At 33.9% G+C, this 26,305-nt stretch overlaps 1 protein-coding gene across 5 annotated transcripts in view; it reads right to left on the bottom strand.

Annotated features, from left to right (window-relative positions):
* Positions 1-26,305, bottom strand: part of Pds5b (PDS5 cohesin associated factor B) — a 212,360-nt gene that overhangs the window by 101,059 nt on the left and 84,996 nt on the right. For all 5 annotated transcript variants that reach the window (XM_063232617.1, XM_063232615.1, XM_063232616.1 and 2 more), the window contains exons 6-10: positions 25,685-25,811; positions 13,878-13,958; positions 11,386-11,526; positions 7,869-7,984; positions 4,491-4,585 (exon numbers count right to left, since the gene is read on the bottom strand). In XM_063232617.1, coding sequence (XP_063088687.1) covers positions 4,491-4,585; positions 7,869-7,984; positions 11,386-11,526; positions 13,878-13,958; positions 25,685-25,811 — 560 coding nt within the window. The remainder of the gene's footprint in view (positions 1-4,490; positions 4,586-7,868; positions 7,985-11,385; positions 11,527-13,877; positions 13,959-25,684; positions 25,812-26,305) is intronic.

Here is a 26,305-nt window from a genome sequence, read left to right as displayed (position 1 = left end):
AAAAGATAAATATACATACTGTAGGACTCAATATATATAAAATTCAAAATCAAAAAACTAATTGATAATAGAAATCAGGACACAGGAAGAAAGGAGGAGGAACTAATTAGGGATATCAGGATATTTGTGTCATTACAGAAATCTGATATTTCATCAAATAAACTGAATGCTTAACAATTATGCATTTATAAAATGATTACATTTCTTTATGTTTTTAAAAAAGAAACTGGAAAACAGAACAAGTTCAAGTTGTATTCAAAATACAGGTGAGTCTGCATTAAGCCCTTTAAGTAGCCATACAAATTCCTAGGTTTTTTTAATCTGCCTATACCACAAAACAACTAACTATACATTTGAGAAACGTGGTGGCAACTGTCTGTAAATAGCCATTATCTAAATTTACACTTTAAAATATACTGCACTATATTATAAACTAGTCCCCTTTTGTTTTTCTTCATATTATAATTAGGCTATAGTATTAATTTTCATTTGCATTAAGTTGATTATGAATTTTATTTGAGGATTACAAATAAGTAAGTAGGTTACCAATTATTTGTTTAAAAAGGGAAGCACTGCCAGGCATCCTAGACCATGTCTGCAATCCAAGCACTGAAGAGGCTGAAGCAGGAGGATCGCAAGTTTGAGGCTAGTCTGGACTACATAGCCAGATTCTATCTTAAAAAAAAAAAAAACGGAGGCGGCACTGGCACTAATGCACTAATGGAAATGAAAACCACTATAGTTCAAGATTCACATGAAGAAAGTAAAATGACCATACAGTCAGAAACGAATCCCATCCTATTTAAAACAGTGCAAAGTTGAGAGAGACTTAAAATAAAATATTACAATTAAAGCTCTGATAGAAACTAGCCTACCTTAGTGTTCCAAACAAGGGGAACTTCCAAAAAAAAAAAATCACTCTTACTCTTTCAGTGTTATTCTCTCAAGCAAAGAAAATCAAGTATCAGCTACCATATTTCCGAGAAAGAAGACAAAATCTAGAAAGTAAGATAAATGGAAATAAAGTGCTTATTTGTGGTAACAGTAAAAAACGCAAGAAAAGTCTATCTCTAAGGGACCCAGGAAAGAGGAAAAAACAACATGGGCCTGAAAAGTGCAGACAACAAATTCCCAGCACAGACTTCCGGGAGAACATGGCGGATAAGATAGCAGCAGCTACAGAGGCTCGCTGAGGTAGCCAGCTTAGAATCCAGGTATGGTGCAGTGTGAGGAGTCCTAAGCAAGGGGAGATATACCCTGCCAACCCAGGAACGAACTAAGCTGAGAGAAACCAACTGGAAATGCAATCCTGATGCTATGACCGGAGCAGATAAAATCTCAGCACTGAAGCTGGAACCCGTGCCTCTGGAAACCACAATTTGAATTTCCTGCCGCCGCTGCTGCTGCGTCTGAATCGACACAGCAGGGATAGAGACATGAAAGCTCTAAGAACAGGAATTGGAGAACCAAATTGAGAACGGAACTGGCGGGCAGCCCTGCATCGACCTGCAGTGAGTGAGAAGAATGAGAACCCTTCCATAGACTAGGAGGCTCCAACAGAGGACATTCTGGAACCGGGCAGACTAGCCAGAACAGGACGCTGCAGTGACCGTAGTCACATATTCCCCTCTCAAGTAGGATTGGTGGGGAGCGCCTGACCTGGGTGATGCCTCAGACTAAGACACAGTAGGCTAGCCCAAACAAGGTCCCAGCACCTGGTGGTGCAGCCTAGCAGTGAAGCCTTCAGTAGGTTGACTGACCTGGAGGGATGGGCCCAACATACGCTGCCCTGGTCTGTGTCTTCCTAATACACTGCAGTGGGCGGGAACACCTAGCTGGCAGATTCAAACAAACTGTAACCCACAAAGAAAGAAACTGAGCCTCCTACATATGCATGTATGGAAGGAACAAAAAATATGAGAAGAGGAGGCAACAAGAAAGGGTCCTCGGTCCCCAATCCTGAGAAAACTGATCCAGAAAAAGTAAATGCAAAGGAGAATGAGGACAGAAAATATGCAATATCAGACATGGCACCAACAGACCTAAAGCGCTATCTCCAGGACCTAACAGACAAGTTCAAAAGTGAAGTACTTAACGAAGTAAAGCAAGATATAAGTAGAATAGTTAGAAAAATGCTAAGCAGTGCCCAAGAAAAAAACATATGGTGGAATAGAAGAATAGACAGAAAGGGGAGAACTGTTTGGTGGAGAAAATAAAGAAAACATAAAATATGTGAAGCAGGTTCAAACAGATTACCAGGAAACTAAAAACTCTATTGAAAGCTGGAATAACAGCTTGAAAGAAACTAAGGATAGATTATCTGAACTGGAGGACAGATTTGTAATGTGGGAGCATGAAATGAAAAACTTCTTAAAAATAACAAGGAAACAAACAGCAATAATACAAAGGCAACAAGAGGATCTATAACTTAAAAATTAAGAATGAAAAGGAAGAAGTAGGGACACAAACAAATGGACTACAAAAGCTATTCACAGAAATAATCCAGCAGAATTTCCCTAATTTAGCAAAAGGTAAAGATACTCAGATGTACGAGGCATACAGGACACCAGCAACCTACAACCCAAACAGAACTACAGCAAAGCATATAATAATCAAAATTCCAGAAATTCAATATAAGAACCGAATATTAAAAGCCGTCAAAGACAAGAAACAGATCACTTACAAGGGAACACCCATCAGAATTACAGCAGACTTTTCGGCACAAACCATCAAATCATGAAGAGTGTGGGGCGAAATAATTCAAGCTTTGAAAGATAATAACCTCCAGCCAAGACTGATATATCTGCACAACTGTCCCTAGAAATTAATGGAGAAACAAGGTGCCTCCAGGATATAGAGGAACTAGAGAAATTTGCAACCACCAATTCAACTCTATAGAGAATACTGTAGGACATTCTAAAAAAGAAAAATACCACCTTTCCAGAAACAGTGGCAAAGAGGCCACAATTAATGGAGCAGAAAGCAAAATGAAGAAGACAAACTGAAAACTAATGACAGAAAAAGAGCTCAATAGAAATGAGGCAGAGAAAGCTGGATGGTAGGGACAGCCATTTTGGAGAAAACAAGACATCATAATAGGTAGTGTTGATTTAATATCCTCTTGTTTTGAAGTCCCATCAAGCTTTTGTTCTTCTGTCTCCATCGATTTTAACCTGTTGTATCTTACTGGATTTTATTATGTGATAATATAAACAAAAACTTTTATAGACAAGGAGATTATACAGAAACCATTGTTCATTTTCTGTTAGTTGATTCTAAATATCTTGTAATACCGTCATTCTCTTGAACAGTTTTACATTGTCTTGGTATGTTTGATGCTACAGTATACGAAGTTATACCCAAAGATTTTAAGGAAAGAGACACTATGGTAACTACTTTTATGTCGAGATTATCTAGTGGTGAAACACTATTTTGCTTAAATGGCTATGTTTTGACCTGCGCTGTTTTGTTCTTATGCCCTCTTTTTTATCTCAATCTCCTTTTTATTATCTACTTTTTCATTTTTATCCTTTTAATTAAGGGAAAAATAAATAAAAAATAGCAGGATATATTATAGTAAACCACATTGATTTCCTATTAACTTGATTTGAAACCCTGTATTGCTCTCACCATCCTTTTTGACTGATTTTCCTCTATTCTGTTTTGCTTAATAGTACCAAGTTTGAGAGTAGAGGCAACAACTGTGAAGACAGTAAGATTCACTATGATGCCCATTCTGGTTGACTATTATCTTCTTTTGAAGTCCTGTAATGTCTCCAATGTTTTGGTTTTATTGGTTTTGTTCTTTACTATTTTATTCAATTTTATTATAACTGATGATATAGGCAATTCTTTTTTAAGATAGCAAGAGGCATTATGGTAACCATTGTTGATCACCTTGTATTCTGTTTTTACATTATGTATTATGTGCATCCTTTTGATTTGACTTACTGTTTTGTTATGTCAAAGTAATAAGAACTGTGGGAGTAATAAAACCCAAAATGTGTAATTGTCACTGTACAAAAGAGAAGAAAAGAAAGTGCTCTAAAGGATAAAACTGCCGTGTATATTTAAGTATATAAGATAGATAACCATATTACTGAGTTTTGTTGGATCATAGAACAGAACTGTTTGCAGTCTCACTGTTTGAATGTCCACTTTATGCTTTAATTTTGTAACTTGAACAACTATTTCTAAGATTACAATATGTAATCTGTTAACTAGTGATTTCTTACTGTGTATTTTTTCTGAAATTCTGTAAAACTTGTACCCTTTTTCTGGTTTTATTTTTTTTTTTTTCCGTTTTTCTCCTTAAATAAATTTTTTTAAAAAAGAATATGTGGTAAAATTCTAGCTTCAGAGACCAATTTTCACTGTGATAAATTAAAATAACACTGTTATCACAAGGTTTTTCTCCTATAAAACTCATTGTTTTCTTAATTTTCATTGAAGAACACCTAGGAATCTTTGCTGTTATATGTATACAATACCTGTTAAATCCTTTGCTAAATCAGGATGATTCATGAGACAATGGCTAGCAAATTTCACACATTCCAGGCGAATTGGCACATGGATATCATTAAACCTGATAAAACAAGCACAGAGTGTGATCTTTAAAATAAAAGAAACAGAAGGTTCAATCTACATTCAATTTAGATTTATTTCTTCAATAAAGAAAAAGCTATGTAGGAAAATAGAAAAACTAGGGCAATTTCCTTTAATGATTTAAGGAGCCTGTTTAAAAAATATGCATTTAGCTCAAATGTAACAATCAGAATAAGAAAAACTTTCCTGTAAATATTTTTTTTAATGTATCTGCTTATAGAAGTTTATGTATGTATGTACACAGTTCAAAGAAACACTATGTAAATCCCATAGCATCTTTGAAAGAAAACCTTTCCTGAAAGTATTTTAGTACAGGACATTTACAAATGTATGGCAAATCTCACAGTAAACCCTATGTTACTTAATATCTCACATGACTCTACTAAACTATACCCCAAAATTACACCTATTCAATTATCCACACCAATTACAGTATTTCCACTTATAGAAATGCCAATTTTTATACTGAATCTATAAATATAGATTTACAAAAAATTAAAACTCACTGATTAACACGCCATTCAAGTTTCTTTTAATCTTATACTTTTGAGTCCTTTTTCCTCACGTTTTTTGGAGTAAAGAGGCAGGGAAGGTCTGCGCACATGTGCACGCACACACAGTTTACACTTTGGTAATTGAATCATTTTGATGTTGATGAACAAACTCTTCTTGTTCCTAAATCTTAAATATTGGTATTAGATCTACAGAACAGGTCATACTGAGATTTAATTTTAAGATGGTGCTGTGTTCCTCCATTAAGAAATACGTGATGTCTAGTCACTTCTCAACCATACTACTGATCCTCAAAGTCTAATACATTAATGCATCATGGAATTCAAAATACTGATTCTTTTTAAATTTAGAAGTCAACATTAAAAGGAAGCCAATTTTTTTCCATTTTCTTCATGTCGTAATTCTATAAAAGGCTCTCAAATGATTTTTCCCAAATCATCCAATATCACAGAAAAAAATTCAAAATTTATATAAATGTGGAAAACAGTTCATTCAACATCAGCACCAAATAACTCAAAAGGTTTTTTTTCTTTTTTTAAAGCATGAACTCAGTGCTATGCACACAGTAGGCAAGTGACTAAATAGTATAGTAGCATAGCACTAGCCTATATCATGAGCCCTGTTGCCATTTTTGGAGGGGATTGCAAAGGATGAGTATTAACTAAGTTTCCCAAGAGGTCTGTAAACTGGCAACTCTCCTGCTGCAACTTCCTGAGTAGCTAGGTTTATAGCTATACCCCACCATACCCAGCTCAAAAATTTCTTACCAGAAAAAAGTCTTATCTGTGAAATATAGTCCTCTCCTTACCAAAAAATAACACTAAAAGTCTTGTCTATGAGGTCATACAGTTTCCTGAGTGTTTCAAAGCCAAGTTTAATTACCTATTATAGTTTACCATTTTACAAACAGCTTATAATCATAAATATAATAAAATGTCTTCTAAAACAGAGCTTTTAATTTATTTAGAGTACGTTGCTAGAAATCAAACCTAGAGTCTCATGCATGCTAAGCAAGCTCTACCAAACTATATCCAAAACGTACAATCTGATTAATATTTAACACTGTATGAGTTTTATGTCATTAGTATCAAAAGAAATATTTGTATTAAAATGTAATAGAAAGGTGACATACGTTTATATTAGGACTTTCCTTGCCTCAAAACCTGTAAAATCTGGCTAATTCAAGTCTGAATTTTAAAATTAGGAGATGTTTATATAGTCACATTGCATAAAAACAGTTCTGTTAGGTCACATATATAACTGCAACACTGTAAGATTAAAATGAAGCTAAAAACTCCTAATGTCTAGATGTTACAGCTGTCTTAGTTTGTATAATACACATTATGATGTTCTCAAAACAAAACCACCTAAGGATACATTTCTCAGAATGTATCCCCTTCTTTGCCAGGTATGGTAGCCCACATCTGTAATCCTATCATTCAGGAAGCTGAGGCAGGAGGATCACTGTGACTTCAAGGCCAACCTGGGCCACATAAAAAATTCAAGGCCAAACTGAACTATGCAAAGATATCTTAAAGAACAACAACAAAGTATATTGTCATTTCAAACATTTAAATATAACAGACTTGAAACTGAGTTGTATAATATAAACTGGTAAAATACCACACTCTGCTATCCAGGAACTTTGTATTTCAAATTTTAAAAATCTAGAACTCAAACTCCAGATAACAATGGCTAATATTAATTCATTTAACCTTCTCACTAAACATTATAATTGAACTAAATAAAAATCTAAGAAATCAAATTAAGAATTTAGAGCTCAATAAGCACTTATAATAAGGCTTATATCCTAATTTAACAAATCCAAAAAAAGAAAGATTAATTACAATCACTGACAGTTCTGTTATCAAAATGGGAAGAAAAGTGACGACATAAATGTAAATATTCCAACACAAGGCAAACTCCACTGGGTGATAGTGGAGAATCAGTCTTTAAATCTTAAGTATTTATTATAAGACTAATTTGAACCGGGCATGGTGGCACAATCCCAGCACTTGGGAGGCTGAGACAGGAGGATCACTGTGATTTCAAGGCTAACTCAAGCTACAGAGAGAGATCCTGTCTCAAAAAAAAAAAATTAATAAATAAGAATAATTTGAGAATAAAAATCTTTTTATTATCTAAAAGTAGCTTTTGGACAGGGCATTTATAGGATTTTATTCTATATTTTCAACGTCAAGAATTTCTTTAGAAAGGATAATTAACCCCTCCTACATAAAAATGGCATACACAATCACTCAAAATGCAGTTTGCAACCAATTTCAAGTGTTTTGTGTAACACTAAAGCATATAAAGAATCCATGTCATTATTTAAGAAATACACAATGGGAAGTTGGAAGGAGAAACTAATTTATTTATTCATTCTGTTAATATCTTTACCTCTTTACTATCCCCAAATAATCTAATTAAATACAACTTTTTGTGGAGGGGCTACATCTCCCAAAGAGGAATTTTTTCAGTTAGAATGCATTATGGCTTTGAAATAATAAATTTTAATTCTATAGTTATAATCTTATGTGAGATAGTTTTTAAAATGTGTCATTAAAAAATTCAGAACAAAATTAGATGGAGTAAAAGGGAAACTACAATCTATCATCAACTCAAAATTTCAATATATACTTCATTTATGATTTTTAGAGAAACTTAAACATGAATGGCACTGTAAAAAAAAAAAAAAATACAATATATAAACAAAAATTGTTTTTATCCAGGAAACCAAAATCATATACCTGCCCAAGTAGCACTGCCAAAGTGGCTTATTTTGAGAGGCCAATTCTGAATCCTTTGCCCCAAACATTTTTGCCAGCAGCTTAACAACTTGGAGTCGTTCTTCATTGTCATTGCTCTTTAAAAAAAAAAAGCGTAAGTTTAAAAGCCATGAATTATATTCAGAACACAACCCACCCCCATGATTTCCTTTATCCTCCAATTCACAGAAAATCTTTCACGAACTCCAAATGAAACATTAAATAAAAATGCTCACTATAATTTTCAAAATCAAATGTCATCATAAATGCTATAATCACTTCACATTACATTAAAGCAGTAGTCTATACATTAAAAAAAATGTATGATTAAATGTGTGATGAAATGTTAAAAGGGTTCTCCTACAACTGAGGTTTATATCTATTCCGGGTCAAATTCAATAGGCCCTTGAAAAACTGGCATTCAGTAACAGACAGTAGTAGAGGCCAGGTCTACACTAAACAAGTAACATTGCTTTACTATACTTTTCTTCATGTTTTCATAGAAATATCTCACAAATTCCTAACTGAACTTCAACAACCTAGGGCTGGGGATTTAGCCCAGCGGTTCATGCACTTGCCTGGTAAGCGTGAAGTCATGAATTCAATCCCTGCTACCAAAAAGAAGAAAGAAAAGAGAGAGAGAGAGAGAGAGAGAGAGAGAGAGAGAGAGAGAGAGAGAGAGAGAGAAAGAGAGAAAGAGAAAGAGAAACAGAGAAAGAGAAAAAGAAAGGACAGGACAGGACAGGACAGGACAGGACAGGACAGGACAGGACAGGACAGGAAAGGAAAGGAAAGGAAAGGAAAGGAAAGGAAAGGAAAGGAAAGGAAAGGAAAGGAAAGGGAAAAAAAAGAAAAGAAAAACTCAACAACCTAATGAGGCCCTGCACATTCAAAAATTAGAATTTATTTTATATACTATATTGTAGGCAGTCTGGGAATGAAAAATCCAGTATATTTATATTGTTGATTCTGGTACTACCACCAGATGACATATGGTTTAATGAATGAGCAAGTCACAATACTACTCCTGAAAATAAAGTGTGACAATTAGGTCTATCAAATAGCACTAACATTCAAAGGGCTATACAATTTGGCCCTACACAACTTTTTTTTTTTAACCAACCTAGCATTCAAAGCCCCCAACAATAGGATCTAACTCGCGTTTTTATTTCTCTAAATTACTAATTCTCAGCCCTACTTTTACATTAGAATCGCTTCTAAGCCTTCAAAACAAGTGGCCCATCAAGCTAAATGCCTAGATTTTACTATCAGAAATTCTGATTTAACTGGTCTGGCTGAATATCCAGTTCTATTCAAGCTCCACAAGTGAAGATTCTAATGTGCAATAAAGAATGATTTTAAACTTATTTTTGTTACCTTGCAACTACAATTTTTGTGTTCCACAGATTGACCCAGCACCTTCCTACCTCTATATGCTTTTGCATGTTGTTTCCTTTGCTTCAATTGTATGCAGCTGTATCTTTATGACACTTATAATATCTGGCCTCTTACAAGATCTGTTTTTTTTTTTCCTCTTCCTCCCATACTAGATATTAAGTTTGCTGAAAACACGGATGATAATTTCTTTAATTTTATATTTTTCATAATGTATAGGAAAATGCATATGGCATTTACTCTCTATTTTTACTAGAGAAAATCAGAAAAATCAACGAATTATTAGAAGTGTGACTATTTTGTCTGATCAAAATCACTAAGTACATTTAATAGGGAATAATCAGTTAATACAATAACTCACTTGAGAAACTCACCAAAAATATACTCCAAACTGAAACAAGAATTATTATTTAATGCTTACCTAGAATATTCATACTAGCAAGGTGAACATTTTTTTATTTTGATTTTAAAAGAGACAAAGTTTTTAGAAATAAGTATCACATACACATCATTTAAGAACTAATACTAATTCCCCAGAGATTAGTAATAATTATGAGTTTTATTTAATTTCCCTCTAACGATTTGAAAGAAAAAAAATGTATTTCCTAGGTCTGCAAATGAAACAGTTTTATAGCTTAATTCAATGTCAAAGCAACAGAAATGTTCTAACAGATTTCAAGGAATATTTGAAAAGCTGACAAATTTTCAATTTAGGAAAGTAACATTATCTAAGAGATAACATGAATATGAGAAAACATGTTACTCTTTGTGGGTATTAAGTGCTAAACCATTTTCATTGCCCAATCAAGAGGTCAAGGGAAGTGCTATCATCTAGGTATAGCTATATAAGTGATATAGAAATATAATAAGCTCTATGTATAGTTATGATCTCTAATACTAGCTAATGTGGAGGGAAATACCATGTGCTCATCATTTATTACGTGGCTATTGTCAGGCATCAAGTTAGGCACTGGAGATACACATACAGGCATGGCACCAAGCATATGAATAAATAACATTATTACCCTTCCTCCCCTCCCTCACCTGCACATTCAGTCAAATTACTCTCAGAACCACAATGCAGCTACTATGAGATCTTTCAGTAGCCTGCTCTCACTGTGTACTTCTTTTTCTACCTTTAACTGCCCCCATTCATTCTATAGAGCTTATTTCTATTCCTGCCTTTAATAAACATAAAACCTCATTCACTACCTCTTGCATGTTTCTTGTCCAATTCTTTGTTCAGCACATCATGAATCTAGAAAGATCTCTGCAAAAGAGCCTTAGCATCTTAGAATCCTGGTAACAATTCTAGATTTTTTTCTGTGTGTGTGTGTGTGTGTGTGTGTGTGTGTGTGTAAATAAAATGCTTACACAAATGGTTTTTGTTTTTAAACACTCAGCAAAACAAAAAACACAGGAGATAATCCCATGGCTTTGAAATGTCACTGTTCTGAGCAATCTGAAAATTATCACTTTTTTCCTAAAGTCATAACCTAATTAGATGATTCTGTGGTTAACTGGACAGTTTTAAAAAATAAATTCTAAGCAACTATATCAGAATCCTTATCTGTGTCTTTTTATTACAAAATATTAGGTTTACTTGCAAAAATCCTTAAAAGAAAAGTTTTGTCATCACCCTAACTTCCATACCCAACTAAAGAAACTAGAGGGAAAAGGCTGCTTTTGTTTGAACTATGCAAGATCTGTGGGGCCATTTTAAAACATTCATAATGACCCATTCCTTAACAGTAAGTTGAAATCAGTGTACTCAAAGGTCATGATTCATAGAGTATCTATGAAGGGCTCATGGAAATCTACTCAGATGTTAGAAGTATTCACAATTTTCAACCTGCTAGAATAAACAAGAAAACAAACTTGATACCTAAAATATTGACCTGCATATTTTTATAGAACTAATTCATTACTTATATATAAGCTTAATCTTTTCAGTATTTGGGTTACAGTTTAAGCAGAATCCAGGAAAATAACTCTGAGGATGTCAGAATGCTATCCTACTGTATATTATTTACCTTACTGTTAACTACTAGTGAGCAGTGATAAACAGTGTTATATTTGTTAATCTGGTTGACAGAATAATTACCTTTAATTTGAACTCAAGCTGTGGTAAAACAGAGAGCAGCAAATGACTATCAATATTATAGAGCTCCAAAATTAAATCAAAGACATGCTCTGACAAATCGCTGATAGATGTTTTCCCAAGCATGAGAACCTGATTAAAAAACTAAGAAAGAAAACTTGACGTTAGTAGAAACACCACAGATAAAATGAATTTCTCAAGTTTTAATTCTTATTCAAATAAGTTCTCTATTATTTTATTCAAAGTCAAACTTTACATATCAAAACATTTTCTAGGGATTTTGCTGTGCATCTAAATGCAACAAAAACGAAACAAAACAAACAAAACATTTTCTAATAAGTAAGAAAATGCTACATAAAAATAAACCATAAAATATGGAATGCACACAATGAAAGAGATCATCTCTATGGGTTTATCAATTAACATATCAATAAAGCTCCTACCAAATAATTTTATTCTCTATTATATTTATTATATTCTGCCTCTGATAATATATTTTAAGTCTTGTCTTGATTGGATTCTTAGACAGCTGGTAAAGGATTATTTCTGGGTATGTATTCAAGAACGTTTCCACAGGAGACTGAATCCAGCACAAAGTGGGTTATAATGTGGGCAGGCACTGTCCAGCGGACTAGAGCCCAAACAGAACAAAAGGAAAAGCCAAATTTTTCATTTTTTTTTTTTTTTTTTTTTTTTGGTATCAGGAATCAAACTCACAACCTTGCACTTGCTAAGCAGGCATGGTGTCACTAAGCTATAATCCTGGCCTTTATAACTCTCTTCTTTCAAGGGCTGGGGACACCTTGGTTCTTCTGCCCATGGACACCTCCAGACACAACAGTAAAAACAAGTAGGGAAAAAAAGGTGAGATTATTATTACCTTGGCATCTTGTTGCTTCTTGCTAATTCTATGCAAGGAACAACAGCTATCCCATCTATAAATCCAAACAGGGCTGGTGATCATTTCGGGGAGGGGGAGGTGCCGGAGGTGTAGGTCATGTCTTGAGACAGGATTTTGTTTTGTAGTTGAGGCTGAGCTTAAACTCACCATGCAGACTAGCCAGGCCACAAACTAATAATAATTCTGCCGGGGCTTCCTGAGGGCTGGGAATGCAGGAATATGCCACTACACTCAGCTGAGAAATGATTTCTAACATTACTAAATTTATATTGCTATAAGACAATTAAGTTCACTAAAAAGTAATTTTATATAATTATACAAGTTAAAAGTCAAAATAAGACCTGTTAGGAATTTAAAGTGGGGGAATAATCCTCACTGACTTCCTATATAATACTCCGAACAAAGAAAACAGATGTTAGAAAAAAAAAAAATGAACAAGTTACTAGAAATAAATATATAATTGAGAAAATGCTAGGATCAACTTACTAAGTCCCTTGCAACTAGTCCCTCAGCTTCTGATAAGGGGGAAGAAATTCCAGAGAAGAATAGCAGGTACAAGGAAAATGTTATACACTGACTTACCTGCAATTGTTCTTATTTCTATAACTTACATTGTAAATAGTTTCACATATACCTCTATTGGAAGGATAATGAATCTAAAATCACACAAGTCCAAATAAATACCTTCATTTTATTTACTTTTCCTTTATTATCCCACTCAAATATTTATTATGTTATCTTTGAATCAGAAAAAGGCATCCAAATAAAGTAAGTGTAAAGACATATTTACATCCTTTACTTAGAGTGAAAGCAGAACGGGGTAGAAAGATCTGTCAAATCAATTACAGGGACCCACCACAAACACTGTATGTCAGACCTCTGATCGAGGAGGCACCATTCATAGAATACAGTATGAACGGTACCACCTGGAAAGCACAACTCAGGAGAACTATTAAGAAAAAAAAGCCTACCAGTACCATAAACTTCTACCAATGAACCTAATGATTAAAATTAACTTTTCTAAAATAAATTATGTGACCAATTATAAGCAGAAGTGGGGTAACACTCAAAGGGCTCATTCCATTACAATCTTCTCTCCTTCTCAAAAAAAGTAAACATATATTCACTCTGCAAGTGATAGCAGCAAATAAGCAACTTTCACCAAACTGCTAGTGCCAATCATACTTGCCTTCAATTTCTAGGTTTTGCTATTGGTTTATGTCATCTTGTTACATAAATTCATCTTATCTCCAAAAAGCTATAAGCAACTTCTCTGAATAATAACACACTGCATTTTTTAATCTAATTAAGCTTAACTCTATCTCTAGTATTATAAACAGTGTATCGTCTTAACCCAAATAAGAGCTGTTTTAACTCCCAGGCAATTTGAAAGAAGCAAAATGAACAAATGAGATGAACTTTCAGAAAATATTAAACAAGAAAAATTTTAAGAAAGGAAAAAAGAAACCACACTACTTAAATCATTTTAGAAATACATTTTAAAAGTACAAACTACTTGCTGAAATTTTGCTTCTAACACTGTTTAAAATTTTGACTTACCCATTCTTACAAGCAATTATAATTAAAGACTTACATTGGTGATGTATGGTTCAATAGCTTGAGCTGTCCTCTTCAGTAAAGCCTTTGCCAAATCATAAGCTTGCTTGTTTAAATTCTGAAAAACATAAATAATGTCTGTATTATACATCTAGATTTTGGTTTGGTTTGGGTTTTGCTGCACCTGTCTGCACTCCCACCAACACTGAAGAAGGGTTGCTTTTTCCTCACAGCCCCTCGAGTATTTGTTATTGGTTGATTTCTTGATAGTTGCCATTATTTCTGGAGACAGAATCTCAGTGCTGTTTTAATTTGCATCTCCTGAATGAACAGTGATGCTGAACATTTTTTCATGTACTTCTTTGCTGTCTGTAGGTCTTCATTTGAGAAGTGTGTATTCATTTGAGATGCCCATCTTTGGATTTCGTCTTTGAATCTGGGACTACTGATTTTTCTGAGTACTTTATACATTCTTGATAATAATTCTTGATCTGAGGTAAACATTTTCTCTCACATTGTGGTTGTCTCCTCATTCTGTTGGTGGTTTCTCTTGCTGTGAAAAGCTTTTTAATAGGATGAGATCCCAGTTGTTGATTCCCTATGGTAATTCCTGTGCAACAGTTTTTGTTCATAAAATCTTTGCCTACGTCTATGTTTTTAAGAGTTTTATCTACTCTATTTTCCAGTAATTTAATATTAGGATCTTTGATCCATTCTGATTTTACCTTAGCGCATGGTGAAAAATATGGGTCAAATTTTAATCTTCAGCGACTGTAGAGCCACTTTTTTCAGAATCATTTATTAAAGAGGTTTTCTTCCAGTGAATGTTTGACATCTTTGTCAAAGATAAGGTGGCTAAATGTGCCTGGGGTTGCTTCTACATCCTATAAGCAGTTCACTGACCTTTGGGTATCATTTTTTACCAGTACCACACTGTTTTTACAATAGTAGCATTAGAGCATAATTTCAACTCAGGGATTGTGATGCCCCATCTTGTCTTTGTTGCCCATAATTGCCTTGACTATTCTAAGTCTCTTCTAGTTCTAGATGAACTTTAGTATTTTTTTTTAATTCAGTGAGATACACTATTGGAATTTTGATTGTGAATACAATGAATATGTTTAACAGTTTTAGAAGCACAGCCATTTTCACTATACTCGTTTTTCCTACCAAGAGCAAAGGATATCTCTTCATTTCCCCATGTCCTCTTCAATCTTCTTTTTCAAAGTACTGTCCTTTTCAAAGCAGAGTTCTTTTACTTGCCTCATTAGATTGATTCCTAGGGATTTCAATTTTTTGGATGCCGTTGTAAAAATACTTTTCCCTGATTTCTCGCTCAGTGAGTTTGTTATTCACATACAGGAAGGATACTGATTTTTGAATGTTGACTTTGTAACCAGCTATGTTGTTGAATTTGCTTATTAAATCTAGAAGTCTTTTGGTGGAGTTTTGGGGGGTCTTCTAAGTACAGTATCATATCATCTGCAAATAATGATAGTTTAACTTCTTCCTTTCCTATCTTTCATTTCCTTTCATGTCTAAGTATTCCAGCTAAACTTTCCAGGACTGTGCTGAGAAAGAGTAGAGACAGTGGACATCCTTGTATTCTTTCTGAGTTTGGAAAAGTTTTCACTTTTTGTCTACTCAGTATGACTTTGGCTGTTGCTTTGTCATAGAGGGTTTTTATCAGATTGAGATAAAGACTATTCCAATTTTCTGTCAAGTTTTCATGAATGAGTGCCATACTTTGTCAAAAGCTTTTTCTGCATCTACTAAGGTGATCTGTGATTTCTGTCATTGTCTCTGTTAGTATAATGTTTTAAGTTCATGGATTTAGTTGTATTGAACCACAACTACACATCCCAGGGATGAATCCCACTTGGTCATGGTGTGTAATATTCTTGATGCTTTGCTGCAGCATATTTGTATTTTATTGAGGATTTCTGCATCAATATTCATTAGAGAAATTAGCCTTTCTTAAGAAACTGGCCTCTTTCTTAATCGGGTATGAATCTGGAAGTACTGCTTCTCTTTCAGTTTAATCAAAAAGTTTCAGAAGTAGTAGTGTTAGGTCATCGCTAAATTTCTTTTAGAATTCAGCAGTGAATGTCAGGACCTGGGCTTTTCTTTGTTGCTAAGTTTTTTATTACATCTTTGATTTCATTTATTGATATTCGGTTATTCAAGAATTTTTATCTTCTTGATTCAGCTTTGGTGATTCATATAATGAAAAGGAATCTATTTTTTTCTTCTGTATCTTCCATCTTATTAGAATATCTATGTCTTCAAGAGTTTTACCTACTCTATTTTCCAGTAATTTAATATTAGGATGTTTGATCTATTCTGATTTTGCCTTAGCGCATGGTGAAATTTTTTTCAAAGTAGGTATAGATGACCTTCTGGATTTCTGCAGGGCCTATTGTGATTTCATCCTTTTCATTCCTAACTGCAAGGATTTATGTCTTTCCTTTTTTTGAAAATGTTGGCTAAGGATTTGTCAGTTTTAATTAATCTTTCAAAGAATCAACTGTTTGATTCATCATTTCTTTGTTTTTTTGTTTTTAAGTCTCCTGTGTGTTGATTTCTGCTCTGATTTTAATAATTTCCTCCCTTGTACCCACTTTTGGCTTAGCCTGCTCTTCTTTTTCCAAAAGTTTTGAGACTCAACATTAACTTGTTTATGTGCACTTGCTCTGTTTTCCTGACATGGGTATTTACTGGTATAAATTTCCCTTTTAAGACTGCTTTAATTGTGCCCCACAAGTTCCAGTGTGTTTTACTGTCTTTATCATTCAACTGTAATAACTGTCTAATTTCTTCAATTTCATCTTTGACCCACTGGTTGATGAGCAGGGTGCTATTTAATTTCTGTATGTTAATGAAGTTCTTGTGGTTTCTTTTCCATGGATTTCCAATTTCACTGGACTGTGGTCTGATAGTATGCATGGGACAATTTCAATGCCTTTGCATTTACTATGGGCCAGTAGATCATCTATTTTGGAGAACATTCCATGTGCAGCTGAGAACATGTATGTTGTGGGGTGGAACACTCTATAGACATCTACTAAGTCCATTCGCTCAAAGTTTGATTTAATTCTAGTATTACATTATTGGTTTTTTGTCCAGTTGATCTTTTTGTGACAATGTGGTATTGAGGTCCCCAATATCATTATGTTAGGACTTATTTGATTTTTTCATGTCCATTAGTAACTGTATAGTTGGGTCCACATGTATTTGTTGCATATATGTTTATGATTGTTATCTCTTCCTCTTGGATTGTTCCCTTACAAGGATGTAGTGATCTTTGTCTCTCTTAATCACTCTTGGCTTGAAATTCACTTTGTCTACAATTGAATATCTCTCCCTGCTTTTTTGTGGGTTGCTAACACATGGAGTATTGTTTTTCATGCTTTGACTTTCAGTGTATGAATTTCTTTTTGAATTAAATGTGTCTTATATGCAGCATATTGTTGGATCTTGCTTCTTGATCCATTCTGTCAGTGTCTTTTGACTGGTGAGTTAAGACCACTAACATTGATGGTTATGGCACATGGGCTGAGAATCAACTCCAATCCCCTCCCCACTATACCCTACCCCACAGTAAGCAACAAGCTGGTTTGGAGGACAGGCTGAGTTGATTCCAACTGAGGTACAAAAAGCAGCTAACTGCTTGTACTGTTTGGTTGACTTTGCAAGCCTGAGGCCAGCAGTCTGAGTATCTATTGGAAGGACTGACTGTATGTAATATAGCAAACATAGGGGATTTTCTTCTGTCTTTGAAATCCAATATTGTTCTCATTATCTTGTTTTGTTCTGATTGCTTTGATTTATTCAATGTTCTGTTTTGACTGGTTTTATTCTGTTTTGTTTTGGTTTGATTTTGCTATACCTGATGGAATGGACAAATAATGAAGATAGTAAGATATACTATGGTAGCTACTGTTTTCCTAGTATCCTGCTTTGAAGTTCTGTAACAATTCTGCTGCTTTGTTTTAATTGGTTTTGTTCTGTTTGTTTTGTTGGATTTTATTATCTTTAAAACAATAAGGGGGGATTTAGCTTAGTGGCATAAGTGCCTGCCTGGCAAGCACAAGGTCATGAGTTCAATCCCCAGTACCAAAAAAAAAAAAAAAAAAAAAAGAAAGAAAAAGAAAAGGAACACTGACAGTTATAACTGAAATGTACTGATTGTCCTTGTCATATTATTTTTCTGTTACTGGCTCTCCTCCTCCCCCCCCCTTTTTTTTTTCCCTTCCTATGTTTCCCTTCCAGGTGGATTCCTTCTATTGGGGTTCATGGAACTGTAGTTTTTATTCTAGAATGCCCTTCAGAACATTTTGGAGTGCTGGTTTGGTTGTCATAAATTTCTTCCAATGTTCTCTGTCATGAAAGTATCTTCTTTCTCCATGAGTTTCAAAAGATAAGTTTTGCGGGATACATCAGCATGGGCTGAATGTGTTTTCCTTTAGAACTTGGGAGTACTTCACCCCAGACTCTCCTTGAGAGTTCATGCTGAAAAGTCAGTGGTGATTCTGATGGGCTAACAACTTTTAGAATTCTATTGTGTTGAATTTTGGGAATCTTGACTATGATAAACCTGTTTGTAGATTTTTTTTATCATTGCTAATTAGAGTTCTATACACCTCACTTATTTTTATGTCAAATTCTTTTTCGCTACCAGGAAAGTTTTCTCTTATAATGTCTGCAAAATTCTTTAACATCTTTTGTGTTATCTTCGGCTTGTTCATTGATTCCAATTAACCTTAAGTTATTCTTTTGTTTGTATCATCTAGTACTACTTAACTGATTTCTCATGGTCCCTTCCTAGCTTTAAGAAATCCTTCTTTCCTGGTCACTAACTGGAAGCCTGTCTTCAATATCTGAGATCCAAGCCTCACACTGGCCTAATCTGCTTTGAATAGTTTCAATGGAATTTTTATTCTCCTATATATCTGCTTGAATCTACTTCATGGATTCCATTTCTTTCCTATGCTGAGCTTCCATAAAGTTCTTCAGCTTGTCTCCTATATATCTGCTTGAATCTACTTCATGGATTCCATTTCTTTCCTATGCTGAGCTTCCATAAAGTTCTTCAGCTTGTCTATTTTGTTGTCTTGTGGTATGGCGTGTATTTGGGCAATCTCTGTAGGTATCTGAGAGATTATTTCTGATTTCAATTTCTCCAGAGCTTCATTCAATTGTTTTGTTACCACTTCAGAGAGGCGTAGTGGAGGACTTTCAGATTGTCACACCTCACCACCTCTGGATTTGCCTTTGGTGAACTGGAAGTCTGGGGATCCATTTTGCTTAAGTGTCTTATTTTAGTTTTCCCTCTTTTTTTTAAGTTTAATTCCTGGGGTGATACTTGTAAGCTGCTTATGGTGGATTACTTTATTGGTAGTTTTAGGACCCTTGGGTAATGAGTATTTTTCTGAGGAATCTTCTGGATATAGCTGGTTTCTGGGTTTTGAATCTTTTGGAAGATCTTATCTCTTCAGTTTGGAGATGAGAAGCTGTTGCTTCCAAATAAAATTTTGATTTGTGTTTTTCAAATTTAGGTCTTTATTCCAACTGTAATCTATTTTTATACACAGTATGAAGAATTTTATTTTCCATATGAGTAGTCAATTGCCTAAAAAGCACTGATTACTCCAGTGTCCCCTCTAATGACTTCTACTTTCCACTTCTACATCTTTAAAGCTGTCATTTATAAATATCCCATTATTTCCGAAAGTTCTCTTGTTCATTTTTGCCTGGTTATAGTCCAAAAAAATATATTTAAAAATGTCTTTACCACTTTTTCTTCCTCAAAATTGTTTGGCTACTACTCATCACTTGGTGTTCCTTGTGCATTTTAGTTTATAAACTACACACACTATCTTGATCAATTTGCACACCAAAAACTGGTGTCATTAGAATACTGAGTTTCATTCCATATCAAATCTCTCAACATACTAAATTTTCTACTATGCCTTTCAGGCAACTAAAATGATTTTCTTTAATAAATAAAAGGTCATGTGCATATCTATTACATTTCTAAGTATATCTTTATTAAAGCTAAAATTAAAACTTTTTAAAGTTGTGCTAACATTTTATACTGACCTTGTATCTAACAACTTTACCAATTTTCCCATTTATTCAAAAAATTTACCAAAAAATAAAAATTTACATATACACTGCTTGTTTTCTGCATGATCCTATCGATGAACACTCAATTTTGTTTCTCTTTCTAATCATCTTTCTAAATCCTTTTACCTGTTTCATTCCACTAACTTTACCCACGTATGCCAAAGATTGTAGTTTTTTTAAATTTTTGCATGAAATTCATACGTTACCTATAAAAATTGAAGAAACAACAATTTAAAAAGAAAAACTTAATTAAGTTCCACTCTTATGAGTATTATGAAAAATGGAACACCAACCAGGTATTGGACAGTTAATACTCCTAGTATAATGTTGATTAGAAATAGCATATTTGGGATTTTTCCTGAATAAAGACAACATTTTATAATCTAACTTCAAAGAGAATGCTTTGGTATTTCACCAAAAAGTATAGTATCCAGTTATACTTACCAGTTTACGGAAGTTCCTTTCTATTTCAAATGTGCTAAGAATTTTTATCACAAATTATATTGAATTTTTCCAGTTTTTTATTTACTGAAAGACTTCTTTTTGGTCTACTTCTTTGGACAATTACTGTAGTCTGTTCCTAACATTTTTTTCATGCCAATCTTCCGTTGCACACATGAAAATAAAGCCCATTTGATCATTATCAATATTATTTTAAATCATTCTGGAAGATATGACTTTTATATTGAATTTATATGCCTATATTCATAAACTACCTCCCTTCTGAGACTGTTTTTTGTCAGATTTTCTTAGAAAGAGTGTACTCGGAGATCCGGCCATGGTGGGACTCAGGCAGCTTATTCACCCGCCCTCTTGGTAAGCGCCTGCGGCTTGGGCCAGGAGGAGAACCAGAGCTCCTGAGATCCGGCCATGGTGGGATTCAAGCGGCTTATTCACCCGCCCTCTTGGAAGCACTGCAACCTGGAGGAGAATCCTTACCTGTGAGCCTACTGCCACGTGGGCTGAAAATCAAGCACCCTTCCCCCGCACCCCTATAGCTACTGGGGATAATGTCTCAGCATCTCTTGGGATGATGACCATATGCAGTATAGCAAATATGGGGGGTTTCTTTCTATCTGCTGTTTGAAGGCAAAGGTTGTTTTCACTGTTTTGTTATGTTTCTTTTGCTCTCTTCAGTATAATGTTCTATTTTTGGTTTGATTTTGCTATACCTAACTGACTGGACAACTATTGCAAAGTTAAAGACATTACCTATTACTAATATCCAAGTGTACTACTGTGAAATCCTGTACCAATTTCACTGCATTGTCTCGAATGGCTGATTGGCTTTGTTCTGTCTTGTGCAGTTGCATTTTTACTACTTTCAAAATAAAATTTAAAAAAAACAAAGAGTGTACTCTATTCATAAAATGAATTGTGGGTTACCTTTCCCTTTTCTCCAATCACAGATTTTGCTGAATATTAAGACTATTTACCACCTAACTCATCACCAGAATCCTCTGGGGTTTTTTCATTGTTTACTTGAGTTCTACTGCTGCTACTTTTGTTTGGGAAGGAAGAATTCTGTTTGTTTTACAGGTAAAGTTTTTAAAAACCAATTACATTTTTTTAATTTGTTAAAGCTAACCAAGATTTCTCTCTCCCTCTCCTTCCCCCTCCTTGGTGTGGGGGACTGAACACATGACTTCGTGCTTGCCAGGTAGGTATTTATACCACTAAGCCAAATTCCCAGCCCCCAAGATTTTTCTCTCAAGACAAAATAGGCATGTTTTATTTTCTAGCAATTTATCTTGTCTAATTTAAGTATGTTAGTATGATATATTATGCATAGAATTCTCTTCATGTATGCTATTCTTCATCTCATTCTTAAACTATGTACTGGTATCATCTCCCTTTCTTTAACTTTATATACCAAGTGTCTACCTATTAAGTACATTTCTCAAATTTCCAATTTGGGGTTTTCATAGACTGTCGCTATGCTTTCTATTTGATTCATTTCTGCTCTCTGGTTTGTTCCTTCTTATGTATTTTTTTTAATCTTGTTAATATTGTATAACTTCTCAAATCAAACACTTCAATCATGTAACATTTAAAAATTATTTCACCTGCATCCCAAAAATTTTAATATATAGCATTTCAGTGACCATTTCTATATTGTCATTAAAATTTGTTTTGTCAAATTATGTCACTGCAATTCTATGTTTCAAATTTACAATATCCCTATACATCCTTGATCTACTTATAATTACTGGGAAGCATGTAATTACTAGTTAAAATGATCACAAAATTATGGATTTCTTTATCTTTCTAATTCTCCCAATTTATGCTCTATATATTTGCATGTTTATGCATATCAGTTTTTAAATATTCCTAACAACTAAACCTCTTTATTAGTAAAGCATTTTTAGATAGTAAAAATTACAATCTAAAGTATTAGTTGGGCATGGTAGCACACCCCTGTAATTCCAGCACTCAGGAGTCTGAAGCAAGAGGATTACTGGCAAATTCAGGACCAGCCTGGGCTACAAAGTAAGTTTAAGGCCAGACTGAACTAAATAGTGAAAGGCTGTCTCAAAAAGACAAAAATAATAAAAAATAAAGTAAAATATTATTAAGCTACTTCACTTTTCTTTTGATTTGTATTTGTCTGGCAATACATTATCCAACCTTTCACATCTAACTTTCCATGGCTGTATTTTAGCTGTTTCTCTTATTATTATCCAACAGCAGGATTATCTTCAAACCAATCTCACTACTGCCTTATTAAACGTAAATAGTAAATTCAGGTTTTTTACATTTGCTGCACTTCTCCCACCTCTCCCGTTTGTTTGTTTTTGCTATTGTTTTTTGAGATGAAGTATTGCTACAAAGTTCAGACTGGCCTTTAACTTTTGATCATCTTCCTACCTCAGCCTCCCAACTGCTGGGATTATAGGCATACACTATCACTTTCTTTTCTTATAATTTTTAAAATTTCAAGAGGAACATACTACTTCTTTTAAAGTATAAAGCTGTCAGGTGTGGTGACACACACCTGTAATCTCAGCACTCGGGAGGTTTACGTAGAAGAATTGCCGTGAATTTGAGACCAATATGGGCTGTGCAGCGAGTACAAAGCCAGCCTGGACTATATATAGTGAGATGATGTCTCAAAAAAAAAAAATTTTTTTTAAGTGAAGATAACAAGATATACTGTGGTACCTATTACTGCTATCCCGGTAACCTATTGTGATGTTCTGTACCAATTTCACTGCACTATGTCAATTGGCTTTGTTCTGTTGTATTTTAAATTAAAATTAAAAAAAAAACTTCAAAGCTAATCTAATCAATGCATCTGAATATTCCTAACCATCAACAAGATGATAATACTTACTAAACAGTCAGTGTATATGCTATTTTCATCCAGTGGTTAGGGTCAATTTGCTAATACTCCTTTAATTAATCATTAATTATTACTTTTTTTTATATATCAGTCTTCATTAAGAGCACTTCTTGTTCATCACTACTTATTTAATAACTTTAAAATTCAATTTTCTTCTCTGTAAGGTACTCATGTAATACTTTTAGGAAGGATTTGTGAGCATGTAATGTCCTCAGTTAAACCAGACATGGAACTGTAGGTTAAGGTTATTTTTTGTCACCATGTTCAGAAGACATTTCCACTATTATGTGGCAACTATCCACTCAGTGGCAAAGTTACTCATTAGTTTGTCCTTTGTTTCTTTTTAAAGGCTATACTTTCTCATTCTGCATGTATTATATATTATTCCTATTTTGATGCTCATTTTCTCCAAGATATGCCTGAACAGGGATGTATTTTTTATTCTGCTCATGATACTTTTTCTTTCTAAGCCACAAAGGCATGCTTTCCACCAATTCTGGAGTATTTTAAGTACTTTTTATTGAGTATTACCTCTATCACTAAACATACTGAGTCTTACTCATGTTTTTTCTACTATTATCAGTGTCTGTGTAATTTTCTCAGATCCAACTCCAAGATCTCAAAATATTTCCATATATAATCTAATCCAGATTGTAGTTTCAATGACCATTTTCTTTTCTATTAAGATGTTCTCCTATCTTTTCCTTTCATATGTCTACTGATGGGATTTTTATTTTTATATGATTAATACATGTAAGCATTTTATTTTTAATCCATTTTAGTAAATCATGATTTTTTGTAAAGCTTTATTAGAATGTTTATTCAGACCATAAACATTCATTAAACCACAAAGAGCTGAAACTATCCCAAGCTATACAACAGAAATTCACCTGGGAAAGTTCCAGTCTAAGCTAAACATACTAAGCAGAGGACAGAATTACAAGTACTAATTGGTGAGAAGATTCCAGCTCCTGTATTCACAGGTAAGAGTTAGGCCTTAGAATACTAGCTTACAAAAGTGGCTCTGTATAAAAAAATGAAGAAACAAATGTACACTCAAAGTGCCTATTAGGTGTACTATTATATTGTTTCAGCAGTATTGGGGATCAAACTCAGTACCTCACACATAGTAGGCAGATGTTCTAACCTTTAGCTGTACTTTCAGACCAGAAAACAAGGCCCACTCTCTGCCCCAAAAAGTCTTTTTCGTGACGGTGAACTGGACAGATGAACACTTGGGACATCTCTGATAGTCTGCTGCTGAACCCAAAAACTCAGGCTAAATCTATGAGGCATCAAGCCAGGATCTCCTGGCCATCTCTCCCAACAAAGCCAGATGCTAGGCCCCTACCCAGTTTTTACAGTTCTTTTAATTAAAAGTGTAATGGAGATCCTAATTACATGTAGGCAACAAGATGAAAGAGGTGGCTGAATGAGCCTTAAGAAGTCTTCTCTCCCTGCCAGCTTCCCTCTTATGGCTACCAAGGATAGGTTGACTGTAGAGACAAGGTTGGACTGGGTAGAATTAAGATGAGAAGAGCCACATACAGCTAAAACACTAGTGGGAATGACACCAGACAGCAAAAGTATGGAGAGCTTACACTATGCCAGCACCAATGATTTCATTTAATAACTATATTAAATTGAACTTCTGAGGTCTAATCTTACTATCTGTACAATCTGCCTACTTTCAGCACTGGTATGATTATTTTAAGTTTTGAAATTTTGAATATGATGTCATTTTTATTGAAGAATTCATATTAATGCTATACAGTTGTAGATTAAGATTATATTTTGGTAGAAAGTTTTAAATTCAAAAAGATGTTTTTATTAGTGATTCGTATATACTTCTCCAGAGTCTTAAACCCCTCTCAAATCATAGGACTATATTTATAACTCTTATAGGACAATTCATTTTCAAAAATCAAAACACAACAGAAAATAAAGATGGTATTTTATTAATACTATTTAGTCAAAAAACAGTCATCAGTTTATTCCTTGTCTTTCAATCAGTAAAAACTTCTCTTAATTTCACTTACTATGCTATCACTGTCTTTTAGTTAAGACCCTAACTGGTTCCATCCTCTAATGTATAAAATCACGTAGTTGCATTTAAGTAGCTCATTTTTTTAACTTATCTTCTGAAACATACCATAAAAACAAAACTGACTTATTCAGATATTTGGTTGCAGGAATCATTCCTTCTCATTTAATGAGCAACAACTAAACATATTACACTTTAAACAGTAAGCATTACGATTAATCAGCACATTAAAGTTAAAAGTAGGATAAATTGTATTTAGAATGTAAGCACAAATCTAGATATAAATATTTATAGTATTTAGAAATATTTAGTACATATTACTACTCACCTTATGGGCAGGCACCAGATTAACTAAAACTGTATCCAAAAGCTCCTGAGATACTGTATCACCTTCACAAATAATAGAGCTCATAAGGTCAACCATGTGCATATGAACTTTCTGGTTGTGGCCATTGCTGAAATTTAAAATATACTTAATTTAAAGTATCATGGAGATATACAGGTGTTAATCATAAGGTAATAGCACTTTACAAAAATGACATAAAATAATGAAATTGTTGTATGTATTCATACAAAGCTTTCCTGTATTCTCCAAATCTTATAGTATCCAAAATATCTTTAAACTTCCTTGGATTACTTTCTCCCAATTGTAATCAATCTTAGGACCAGATGATTAAATCTTCAATTTTGTCTTACCCAAGCGGTTCTCAAATTTTAGTACATAATTTTAAACACACAAAAACTCAAAATAGCCACATGCATTTAAGGAGTCAGTATATAATTTAAATAAAGAACAAATAATATAAATTTTACATTGACCTACTCCACTGTTCTACTAATGATATTCAATCCCTCACAATTTAAAATTAACTTCAGTCCATTCATTTTAAAAACAGTTATGTACGGCCAAGGATTTAGCTCAGCAGCACAGGTGACTAACTGGCAAGTG

This window comes from Cavia porcellus, unplaced genomic scaffold (genome assembly GCF_034190915.1).
Source record: "Cavia porcellus strain 051 isolate PalLab524CR breed Dunkin Hartley unplaced genomic scaffold, mCavPor4.1 scaffold_21, whole genome shotgun sequence".
NCBI classification, from domain to species: Eukaryota; Metazoa; Chordata; class Mammalia; order Rodentia; family Caviidae; genus Cavia; species Cavia porcellus.
The sequence above is the reverse complement of the archived record's forward strand: the minus strand, read 5'-3'. Positions and strand labels throughout refer to the sequence as shown.